The 13,465-nt window shown below is 33.4% G+C and overlaps 1 protein-coding gene across 4 annotated transcripts in view; it reads right to left on the minus strand.

Annotated features, from left to right (window-relative positions):
* Positions 1–13,465, minus strand: part of LOC135846965 (cell adhesion molecule DSCAM-like) — a 640,919-nt gene that overhangs the window by 55,820 nt on the left and 571,634 nt on the right. For all 4 annotated transcript variants that reach the window (XM_065366342.1, XM_065366343.1, XM_065366341.1 and 1 more), the window contains one exon: positions 7,645–7,829. In XM_065366342.1, the coding sequence (XP_065222414.1) occupies positions 7,645–7,829 (185 nt within the window). The remainder of the gene's footprint in view (positions 1–7,644; positions 7,830–13,465) is intronic.

Consider the following 13,465-nt stretch of genomic DNA (forward strand, 5'->3'; position numbering starts at 1 on the left):
AAACTTTTTTCGCATGCCTTTGACACGATGACCGGTAGGGGAGGCGACGTCCGGAGGGTAATTTTTAATTAATTTTCGCCTTGTAACCGAGATGAATGACACAGCAAGGCAATCTACCCTCGTATGCTATACATTTGAACGATTATACCAAACGAGTTGACCGAGCTTGACCCTTACCAAATGTGTAATCTTATCCGAAGCGATGGGAAAAAAGTGACGATGAAAAAAGGTGATACGAGGCAAGACGTACGTACCAGCACCGGACCGCGATCCGAGCCGAGTCTTTGGTCGTTTTATATACCTATATATGTATGTATCTCGTAGATGTAATAAGAAGATGGTATATCGTGCCTTTTTCTCTCTCATTTTCGTACAACTTGCTCGACTATAAAAAATGAACAGGATTTCGCTTATTCGCAGCATCACACCATATACCATTACTCGAAGATGTGGTGCAGAAATAACGAAGCTAATACACGGTCTGTTGGGAATTCGGGCACGGATACGGTTTCTGTACCCGTGACTTGGGCTGTGCGGCCGTAGCTGACGATGTCGATGCCACCGCCGCTATCGCCATCATCGACACTGCGTTCAAAGTTGAAAATCTTGTATTTCCAATTTCGCTCAATCTTCACTCGTCACCGATTTCCGATTCCAGGTTTCCAATCATTTTTGCAGGGTTATTATACGAACGTACATACACAAAATACACAGATGTGTAAGCTCAATTCTTCGTGTTTGACGACGTTGTCGCATTTGAAGGAATATCGAGGTATTCGTTAGTAGATATTTTATCGAATTTATGATGTACATTTTTTTTTCGTAAGTCAACTGTCCCAGCTAACTGGGAAATCAAACTACACTAAGATAGTCTATGAAATAGATTATGAAGAAGTATACTAATAATTGAACTTTTCAGCACAAAAACATAACTTGCATTGCTTTCTGATTCTCATCATCCTTTTGATATAAGAGAAGGGAAATGGAGAAAATTCTAAATATTCCAATCATTTTAAATAGTGTTGTATTTCATTCGAAAAATTGAGAAAAGTTACTGACAATTTGAATAAGTATTTATACTCATGATAATGAGCGGCAACAAAATTCCTTCCCTTGAAGTGAGATGAAGAAACTCAGAAAAGTTGAACCAAAAAATACATCCACATTCTGCCACATTGCCACATCATTTTTGAAGTGTACTACCTACTTAATTGAAATTTGATCAAAATTAACGAATTTTGTAACTCTAAAGAACAATCTTAGGTAAGTAAACAAAATTTTCTGTTTTCTTTATTTTTTTATTTTTTTAAAAATAATTTTATAACACTTTTTTATCAGTAAAAAATTGTTTCGTTTCATCCAAATTTTTTTACATTTCGTTTTCTTGAAAAAAAAAATAAAAATTTCGTTTACTCAGATTTTTTACAAAAAAAATCAAAATTTGATAAAATCGAAATATGGAGAGTTTACGTTTTACTTCCATCCTATTTTCAACCCCTCCCCTCCCCTCCCCCTATTACCGGGTTAAGATAGTTCTGAAATTTAAAGCAGAGTTGCACATTTTTCAATTTTAGGGAAATTGATTAGAAAAAGACGTTGAAAATTAAACTCAGCCGCTACGAGCCCGGATTTAACGCGTTCGTAATATTTTCAATCGATCAAAAATTACTCTTGCAATTCAAATCTTATTTAAATCTTTCCTTTTGTAAGAAATTCAAAATTCAAAAATCAACAAATTTTTCGTTTTCCTTCGAAAAAAATTACTGGAAAATTTGCATTTTAACCAACAGAAATCGTTTTGAAATCAATCGAAATGGTCAAATACGATGGCGAATTCAAGTTTACTGGTGCTTCAGACGTCAACAATTTTTTCAGTAATTTTCAACGCTAAATGAAAGTCCCTGTCAAATTTGGTCGAAATCTGCAAACAACTCTTTCGTGAAGCAGGTTAATTCGAAAATCCACTGGAGGCTCCAGATCGGCTCGAAACCATATCCAATCTACTCGGAGAGTTGAAAGTAAACTACAAACAAAATTTCAACTCTTAAAGTGAATTTGGTGAAATTTTGATTTTTTTCATTATTGGCCTTTGGATTTCAAAAATTTGCCATCAATTGAAAAATGAATTTCAGAACCTGAAATTTGAGCTAGAAGATTACTTTGGAGTCTTCTATTGATTCTCTATTTTCTGGTTCGGAAATTGTTGTGTCGGTCACAAATGAGAAAATGATTCCTGTACAGATAAATTTTGAATTTCATGGGTACGTTGGATAAAAGTAAGTAGGTAGGTAGGTACTCATAAAAATACACATTTTGGCGAAAGAGTTTTTGTGCCCACCCCTTGAGTTTGGAACAATAGCGTTTAAAAATTTTCTTTTGTAAATTTCACTCCCACCACTAGAAAATTTGTGGAGGGAGAAAATACAGCGTAATTTTCTCCCACTACAAATTTTGAAAATATGGTGTCGATAGGCTCAAATTTTCTCTACATATTCCGAGTGATACCTAAAAGACGTGTGTTTTGACTATAGTGGCCAAGAGGGTGGAGCGGGGAGCAAAATTTTGGCTCGAAAATTTTTTCAGAGGTACTTAACAATAATCTATCATGATTTTCTGAATTTGGAAACAGGGACATTTCACCTATTTTACGTGGGAATGTTCTTTCATATTTCTTCTCTTAATTTCATCAAATTTCCTTCTTTTTTTAAAAAAAAGAAAATTAGTTCCATTTTAATTTTTGAAAATTTGTCAAAATTTGAAAAATGAAAATCAGTCTTAGAAATTGATTTGCTGGTATATTTCTGGATAATTTACCGAGAGTTCAGAAGGGTTTAATTTTATTTTGGCTCTTTTAATGGTGATGTTTTCAGAACTTGCCAATTCAAAATTTGGCAAAAGGCTTTAGAATAACTTTCGGAAATATTTTTTAAAAAAATTTCAGATTTCCACCTCAATTTGATCAAATTTTAAGTTTTTCGTCAAAAACAAGCCTTTGAATTTTTAAAAATTTGCAACAAATTAACAATTTGAAGAGTACATAGGTGCAGAATTTCATTCTAGCCCTTTTTTATGACATTTTTTCTTGAGCTGGAAAATCCTAATATTTTCTAGAACTTCCAGAACGAATTGAAAGCATCTCCAATTAATTCGAAAGATCAGAACATAATAAAGTTTGGTCTAATTTTAAGTTTGTTTCTTTTTTTGTAAAGATGGGTGTACAATTGGAATTTTTTTTAGATTCGTAGAAAATTAAATTCGTCAAAAAATCCACTGGATGCTCCAAAATGGCTCAAAACCAGAAGCAATAACCTAATTTTGAAATCAAACTAGGCTGAAGTTGTAAACTTTCAGCTTTCTAATCCTATTTAATCAAATTCCGATTTTTTTTTTCAAAAAAATGAGTCAGGTTAAATTAGAATTTTTTAAAAATTCGCCAAAAATTGAAAAATGTAATTCAGCACCTCAGAGTAGACCTGTTGATTTATTTTTAGATGCTCTTATTAGATTTTCCCAATTTCATCTATACCTATCTGGTTAAAAAATTTGCTGTCATTTGGAGCCCTTCATTGTAAGAGAATTGGGGGTTCACTAAGAGCGTTTTTCCCAGTTGGATGATTGGAGTTCGTAAAAAAAAAAAAAAAAAAAAAAAAAAAAAAAAAAAAAATGAAAACCGAGTGAAATCAGAAAAACATGAGGTTGTAACTCCGTTTAATTGACATGCAATGGTCCCATGTTCATGTACAAAAATTTGAACCAAAGCTCTCCTATACCTACTGCAAAAATTTAAAAAAAATCATCGAGTTTTCCTCAATTTCCAAATTTCGCCCCAATCTAATCTGAAAAACACCACAACATCAAATCATCATGATAAAACAAACTGCACAAACATCTCCAACCGTATCCATCAAGAAACCCAAACCCCAACCAGCACATAGCAAAACTCATACTCGACAAAACTTTCAGTCCGGAAACGTTATTTCGTGGTAGGCCTTTAATACTGGCACATTTATACACGATGAGAACAGATCTGGTATCGAATTCCATTCCAAAATAGGATATCGAACGAGAGAGAAAGAGAAAAGCATCGAGCTCGAGCTCGTTTAATTGGATACCATTAATTGTACGAGAACGCGGCTCGAATGTATGGTAAACGACATTTGGCCTCGGCGATTTGTGCCGCAGGATAAAATGAACATAGAAGAGACCGCGCGTTCAAAATGAACCATTTTGCCGTATCTGCGATTCCTCCTCCTCTCTTGCTGCCTTTCCTGCTTCTTCGTCGATGTGCACAAATCGTCTCTTCGCAGACTATAGCGACAAATGTGTTATTTTCTTTTTTGTGACATAAACGTTTAACAGCACAATTTCGCGATATTGATCAAGTTTTCCTTTTTATTTTGTTGGAAATTGAACAGCACCAATACACGCACACGTGCAATAGTGTATTCGCGTATTAAACTCGATATCAATTCGACCCTGATGCCGGCGGGGTATATTACATTTGAGCAGACATTTTTTACAGCTTTGTCGCGTGGTATCGTGTATCGTCGTCGTATATATATACGAGTATGCTGCTGCGGATGTGAAGCTGGAGGTGGAGGTGGATGTGGAGTATCGTTTATTTCGCGTGTCCTCCGGTCCGGCCCCAGTCCGTCGCCGGTCACCGATCGCCCTCCTGGACCGATGTAATCAAAAACCATAGCGTTTAATACAAATTGAACGATATTGTGTTTCGTTGAAATTTATTTTTATCGAGTTTGCGATGCCATTTTTCATTATTCTATTACTCATTGCCATATAGCTGCTGGAAATATTTATTTTGGATTACATTTTCAGTTCTCGATACGAAGAAATTCGTCATAATTTTGCGAGTAATCTCTCTCATAATCATCCTCGTTTTTTTTGTTTTTTTTTTTTTTTAGGAAATATTTCTGATCAATTCATTTTTTCCCACATCTCTGTACTTTTAAAATTTCAAGGAATATTTTATACCGGGATACGAGACTTTTCAAACATTCAAAACTGGGTCAATTTCTATTCGACGAATTCGTACACCTATTTCGAGAAACCCATTATAAAAATTACATATATCGACGATATACTCAAACGAACGTAATAAAGCACGACGATGACGATGATGAAAATACGCCACCAAAACCAAAATTTGCTCAACATTTCCCTCAATTTCTTCTCACATCTCATTTCACTTCATACGAGGAAAATCACACGATTCGATGTATTTTTTTTCTCACACCCTCAACACACATACGTATATGGTATTTCATCACGAACCTCGAGCAGAGCACCATTCAGGGCCTATTCTAAGGTTTTTTTGGAGCTACACAATACCGACTGAAATTTTTTGAGATTCGTCCTCCCCCCCAAAGAAAAAAATCAATGCAAAATTTTCATATTTTTTTGAAAAAGAAAACTTTTTACTTAAAAAAATACGTAATGTTGTTTTATTTTGAAAAATTATTAAATTTTCGAAAGTTTTTGCCCTAGCTTCGCTCGGGCTTTTAGACCTTTGTTTCTATTTTTGAAATTACATAATATTATAATTTCCTGAAAACTATTGTTAGAATTTTTAAATGTTGGAGCTATGAAAATCAACTTTTTGCATCAGCCATTTTACTTTTTGAATTTGTCAATTTTTTAAAAATTTTCAACAATGAAACATTACCTTCAGAAATTTAATAGACATAACACAATCAATACAGGGTTGGTATGGGGGCGAAGTAACGAAACAGCAAAAAATTATTCTATGTAACTCTGCAGAATAGCGAAAAAAAAGTGCAAGGATTCATTCGAAAATACCAAAAAGCTTGAAATTTAACGTTGAAACTTTTATATTGAAAATCATTATTTGATAGGTACTTCACAAATTGTGAGTTTTCTTAGTAAATCTTTTACCCTCACTTCGCTCGGGAAAAATTGAAAATTTTCCAAAAATTATGTTCTGTCCTCTTTTTAAATTTTGTTTTCACAGACCAAAAGCCGAAGAAAATCCACAAAAGATATGTACCTAATCAGAAAAAGGTGCGAATTTTTGATTTTTGATCTTATTACACGAGCCTTGCAAGTTACAATGGAACGATTCTTTGTTGTGATTCTAGGTAGCATCGTATCTGATAAATTTAAATTATTCAACATTTTTGCTTCCAACTCCTGACTAAATGGCTTGAAAAATCCGTGGAAAGGGGGGGGGGGGTACCTGGGGTAAAAAGTTGAGAAAATCTGGCAAAAAAAGATGAAAATATTTCAGTCTTACCCCCTCCCCTTGGAGCCCTGTAACTAAAATCAACTCCCATGAACTAACTTTTGTAATTTATAGCCATTTAGCCATTCTGGAACTTCCAACGCGATTTTTGTTCCCCCCAGAAATGTAATTTCAAAATTTCTCTTACGAAATGTGTGGAAATCAATTTGGGCAGCTAAAAATTGTGGTCCATTTTCGGGTCTATTCAACAAGTTTGTCCACATTTAATTTGATTTTCAGGCAAGCACATCAAGGACGTTTTTTTCAACCAGTATTCTCCACTAATCAATCATTTAAAAAAAGGTTGGTTAAAAAAATGTACTGTGGGTGACTATCTGGAAATTAGCTCAAATTTGGATAAACTCCTTTAATATGTAGATCAAAAATAAGCTGGTTTTTAGCTCTTCAGCTCCTCAAATTTTTTAAAAATGTTTTTAAAATAATGATGGATCGACATTATTGTAAAACTTGAAATAGGTAGTAGACATACGTTTCCCCAAGATTTCTTCAAAAAAGCATCAAAAGTTTTTTTTCTCCACAGAAATAGCTCATTAACAGTAGGAAGAACGTTACAAAATTGTCTTTGGATTTGTTTTTTCATCATTAGAAGTGAAAAGAACTGGCCCATAAAAAATTTCACATAACTCATGGCAATCATTTTTTCTGAAAAAAATGGGAGTCCTCCTGAAATTTTTTTGGGACCCTCAAAGATTCCGCAATAGCACATTTCTATCCTCTGGGCGCCACTGCTATTTAGTAATTTTTTCTACTACATTTATGTATCTACCTTTTACCTGATTATTAATTGTTTGATAGCATTGTGCAGTTTTTATAGTGTACCTTTCATACTGAAGTTACGTGTGTCCCAAATTTGTGTTTTTTTTTTTTCATTTGATTGATAACTGTTGTTGTTCATTATTTTATTACCTAGCAATTTTTTGTTTTTTAAAATTGGATTCTGAATAATTTTTTTTCAACTGCACAATTTTTTTTCCAACTGCACATCGATTTTTTGGAGCTACACAATATTGTTGGAACTACACGTTAGAATAGGCACTGGCACCATTTTATGGTCAAATCAAACTACTTAAATATGAATCGTGTTTTTTGACTCGTTTTCGCGTCAGTTTTCACGAGTGTGACGACACGTGTCAGTTTTACGCGAGTATAAAGAACACCAATCTATTGGGAACCTTGGTTCTACGTAACACGTCACTTAAGACAAGACACACCAACCTACTCGTAAAATTATATGACGAGGGTCTACAGCACAAGTGGTAACTCAAATGGGTGATTTACTGCTATGTATAATGCAGTATTGTATACGAGGGAAATTTGTGTAGGATGGTAAATTTTAATAATATTTTAAAAGCGGAGCTGCTTACCGTTCGATCACCGACGTGTTTGACGCGACAATTGAGCACTGATGGTTGGCCAACGATGGCGGTAACATTTCTGGGCGATATATCGTCGAAAAAAGGCTTCTGAACCATTCTAGTCGACACCAAACTTATCGTCGACATATCCGAGTGTCGTACCGAATTAGCCGACGCCGCTGCTGACGTTTCACCTGCGAAATTAAGAAATAATTAGTATTAGATAGGTATATTCACATAATTGTTCATCACAAAAAAAATAATAAGTTATCAAAAATATGAAACACGAGACATGATTACAAAAATCTAAATTAATTTTGGATTGCAGTGAATATGGAGGGATATTAAAAGCTCGAAGTTGGTATTTTTCAATTCAAAGAGCAAAAACTCTCTTCTCTTTCATTTCTGGAGAATTTGCACTCATTATGGGGAATAACTCGAGAACCAGTCATCAGTCAAGTGAGGGGAGAGAGATTAAAAAGTCAAAATTATGAATCATAAAACCTGAATCTCCACTGCCAATTTATTTGTAGACCTTTCAACTCTTCATTGATAATATTAATGGTTGGAGGGGAGGGGGATTTTGGCTCGGTTGTTTTGAAGTCTGAGCATTACATAGCTTCATGTAAATCTTCTCTTTTTATTCAGATTGAGGGGAGGGGGAAACACAAAGGTAAATATTACCTATAGGTATCACTCGTCTATTCAAGTGCCTTAAAAAAATATTTGAAACTCTTGAATGTGTGAATACTGAAATGTTAATAAAATTGCCTGACCAGTTTGCCGTAAATACGAATGCGGAGGGTGAGTCATTCCAACTCGATTCAGATGTGTTTCTGGAAGAACTAATCAACTTTGAGAGCCAGTGGTTTCTGAGCAGTAATTTGTACTCGATGTTGATCAGTTTGCATCATCAAAAAAATAATTCAAAGGAGATCATCGGAATTTTTTTTTCAAGTTTTAAAGGTTAAAAGTTGAACTTGATCAAGGAAAAATATCATCACGATGAAAAAAATTAATGCGGTATTTTTGAAAGGGATACTTTACTTATCGAGTCTATTTCAAACTTTTTAGTAGTAAAAATTGGAGCTTCTCGAACAGTAAGAAGGCCACCCTCTCTTATACCCTTTAGAAAGCTCAAATTGTAGTGCTTTCTTACTTAAATCAGAAATGTTCGAAAAATCCTAAATATTGGATTAAAATCTTCCATGCAAATTTTAAATTGTGGATATGATTTATTGATAGGAACTCTACGATTTTTTCCAAGTAAGTACATACATAAATTCAAAAATCTGAAAACATATCAGAGAGTCATTATTGAAAGACTGGGATGGAAATTTACTGATTAGTCTACTCGAATGTCTCTCAAAATTTTTCTAATCGAAGTCAGATAATATTATCGCAATCAACCCTTTTAAAAATATATTATCTGATCAGAATACTAGAAATTGATCACTGATCAGTTCTTTTTCCAGATACCAAACATCTGACAAAATGTTAGGAACTCATCCAAATTTTTGCCACTCAAACATAATGAATGTGTTCTGCAATGCTTTTCATTACAAGTAAGTATGCTTAAATCATTAAAAATTTCCAGTACTTAAAAGATTTATTTGAATTTCAAGTGAATTACATTCACTATCTATAAAATTCCAATATTTTCTCCAACAAATTGAAGAAAATATCATTAAAATACACCACTTGTTAGTAAACCCTATCCCACCTTGGCAATCTTTTAACCATATTATCGACCTATCCTTGACAGAATTTAACAAAAATCACACCAACTCCATCATACTTAAAAGACATTTTCTTCTCCTTCTTGATAAGCATGAAGAATTCAGTCATATATATACTGATGGTTCAAAAACTCAACAATTCACTGGTTGCGCAATCATTCATGGCGATGTATTTATCCCCATTGCCCTCCCCTCCCTTTGCACTATCCTTACTGCTGAACTATATGCAATTAAATCTGCAATTTCATATTCCCTTGATTTTTCTTTAAATAATGTCATAATTTTTACTGACTCTTTATCTGCTCTTTCATCAATAAAAAACTATAGGTCAAAGTATTCACATCCTATATCACTTAAGATCATTGAACTCCTTCAACTCTTCCAAAATAGCACACCCGTACTATGTTGGATACCTTCACACTCCCAGATTCAAGGAAATGAGCTAGCAGACAAAATAGCTAAACAGGCACACCTCCACCTCCCCCTTGCCAACATACCAATCCCTCTATCTGATTTGAAACTCCATTCCAAAACACTAATGCATGAAGCATTTCAATCTTCATGGTCTCAGGTCCCAAGTTCAAATAAACTCAAAAGCATAAAAAACACCACATCTTTGTGGAAAACTTCTGAGCAACCTCAACGTAAATCTGAGGTTCTTCTCACCCAACTCAGGACTGGCCACTCCCTTCTCACTCACCAATTCATATTCCCTTAAACTGCCTCCACCATTATGCCCAGAATGCAACAACATCCCCCTAAACATTGCTCATTTACTGATAGACTGCCCTTCCTATCAGAATGAACGCTCTAGACACCTAAGTTCTAACGAACTCCCGGTCCTCCTTTCTGACAACCCTTCTCACACAGACAAAGTTATTAAATTTCTAATCTCAACAAAATTAGATGGAAAAATTTAAAATTGTATGTACATACTCAACTTTAATTGTATCCGGTATAACCTAATTTTAAGCTTTTCACTTGTAAATACGAGCCTCTAGCCGATAAGTTGCTGTATATGGCTCATTAAATGAAATAAAAAATAAAAAAAACTTCCATAAAATCATCATTGAAAACTTACAGCAATCTCCAAAAATCACCAGAAATTCACCAACAATCAACAGTAGCTTACCGGAAATTACCGGTAATTTACCAAATATCATCGGTAATCTACACTAGAAATTACTCATATTTTACAATAGAAATTACCAGTAATTTACACCAGAAATTACCAATAATTCACATAACAAAAATTACCAATAATTTTTACCATAAATTACAGGAAATTTACTCCAGAAATGACAGAAAAATCACCTCAAAAATTACCAGTAATTTACACCCAAAATCACCGTGTAATTTACACCAGAAATTACCAATAATTTTCATCAAAAATGGCAGGAAATTGACTCCAGAAATAACAGAAAATTTACACCAAAAATTACCAGTGATTTATTACAGAAATTACCAGAAATTCCCTATTCACAATTGCCAGAAAATACCAGCAATTCGCCAAAAATCATCAGTCAATTTGTCAAAAATAACCAGCAATTCTTTACAAATCACCAGTCACCAAAAATTGCCAGCGATTTACCAAACATTTCCAAAAATTTAACATTACCAAGAAATTTTCTAAAATAATCCGTAAGATGTGTGTCAAGTCTCCTCTCCAAGGAAAGATTTGAATCATGGATATGTCTTTCGCTCAATTCAATTCAATGTTTGGAACTCTGAATTTTTTTCCAAAAAACAAAAGTATGTACCTAAATATCAGAAAGTAATTTTGAAAATTTGATAGGTACGAGTATAATTTTTGGCTATTTCTTGATTTTATTCTCCAATTTGAGGTTTTCAAAAGTCTGACACACCTAATGTCAGAATTAAGTCAACAAGATTTTTTTCATAAGCTTTTAAAAGTCTGTTAGAATGTCAGAAAATCAACTTCTCTTTCAAGTTTTCAAAAAGTAATCTCACACCGATTGATTGATTTCTTCCAATTTTTTCAGAAGTCGTAGGTCTGGCATAAGTGGTAGGTACATATCAGTAATTCAATATTTTCCAACTTTTTGAAAGTCAGTGTTACGGAAGTCAGAGTTTATTTAATGCCTGACATAATATCCATACCACAATCTGACAATCGAATTTTTTTCCAAGTTTTCAAAAATTAACGTCTCCAAAAGTTGATTAATTTTCAACCAATTTTTATAAGTCTAACATGTTCGTAATGTCAAAAAGTCGACTGATTTTTTTTTCAAGTTTTTGAAAGTCAGCATAATGCAAATTTCGGAACCCTCCCCCTTCCCGGTGCAAAAAAACATACACATGTCAAATTATGTAATTTAGGTAGATATGTAATTTGAAAGAAAACTACAGTATTTCACTGAGAAAAAAATCAATGGCGATTCATTTAAATTGATCATCAATTTACCAAAAATCACAAAAAAATACTAGTGATTTACAAAAGATTGCTATGGTGATTTTCTTGAGGTCAATTCTTTTAAAATCACTACCACAGTTATTTATTTACAATTACCAGTAATTTATCAAAGATAACCAGTAGCTCACCAAATATTAAACATTTTCATTGGGTACTTTACGAAATATTTCTGATAATGTAAGTATTTATAGAAGATTTCCAAAAATTAATTTTGAAAAATTGATACTTAATTTTGACGCAATTTCATTAATTTATTGGTTTCTTTTTCAAGGTTCTTGAAGTTCAATCTTAATATCAAAAAAGTCCACTTAAATGCTACTCAGAATGTTAGAAATTGGTGATTTTTTCAAGTTTTGGAAAATCTCACATCATGATTCATGACAAGAATTCATCATAATCATTCAACAAATAAAATCAGTAATTTATTTTCGATAAAGATACGAACTGAGAATAGAAAAATAGGAAGCACAAGAGAACTTCACACAATCATCATCGCAGTACATATGTACAAGTTTCATAACACCTAATCAATATGGAACTAAACATTGATTTCAGACAGAATTTTCCATGTACTGGGTAAGCATGATGTACCCCAGCAATCTACTTTTCAAGATCTACTCGTACATCAAAAACACATTCAAGCACCACTCACTTACTACGTATCGTTTCCTTCTCTCTGTAGCTCATTTCAACGAATAGTTTCGCAAAAGAAAAACTAAATTACTCGAATCACTCCGCGGTAATAATGAGAATAAGGAAAACCGAAACAAAAAACAAAAAAACCACCGAGAAAAAATCTCTTGATTTATGTAATAAAGTCAAAAGCTCGACTCGACGTTTACGAATCACTGAATTATCATTTATAAGTGGCTACGTTGAAGGAGGCATATACTCGTATATATGTACCAAATACACGAGGCGAGTAAAAAGAATGAAAAGTCACTACCAACGTACTGTATAGTTACTTTATATTATAAAAGACCATCTGAATAATTTAATTCTGTTAGCATTTTCGCGACAGAGAAAGAAAAAGCTAAGAGAAAAAAAAATTAAAATACTTTTGAAGTGGTTTTATTTTTAATGCCTAATAAAAAAAAATAAAACGAACAAAAAAAAGACCATCGCTTCGTATAGAAAAAAAACGACCGAAAATACATATAAAAAAAATCTCGAGAAGAAAAATAAAACAAAAGAGCGTACTATATAACTTTGAAATATAAATTAAAAAATGCAAAAAGTACACGATTAACTGGTTAACCGATGAATAAGTTTTTATTTTTGTCATTTTGTTCTCCTCTCTCGACGACTATAGTACTAGTTTTTTTTCTCTTTCTTTCTTTCTCTCAACCAAGAGGAAACTTTTTAAAGTTATACGCGAACGAAAAAAATAAAATAAAAATAAAGAGCAATGGGAGTAGAAGTGGAAAATCCTCTGGTATTCCTACACAGTATATACTATTTTAATGTACGTACCAATGCGTAAAATGAACTCTCGGCTATGATTAGTGGAAACTGCAAAATGTACGAAAGAGGAGCACAGGGAGAGTAAAAGACAAAAAAAAAAGTATAGAATGAAACCACACAGAGAAAAATGGAAAAATGGTGACGAAGGAGTAGCTATACAAGGCGAAACACACAGCCAGGCAGCCGGAGTTAA

The sequence above is a fragment of the Planococcus citri genome, chromosome 5 (assembly GCF_950023065.1).
Source record: "Planococcus citri chromosome 5, ihPlaCitr1.1, whole genome shotgun sequence".
Taxonomy (NCBI): Eukaryota; Metazoa; Arthropoda; class Insecta; order Hemiptera; family Pseudococcidae; genus Planococcus; species Planococcus citri.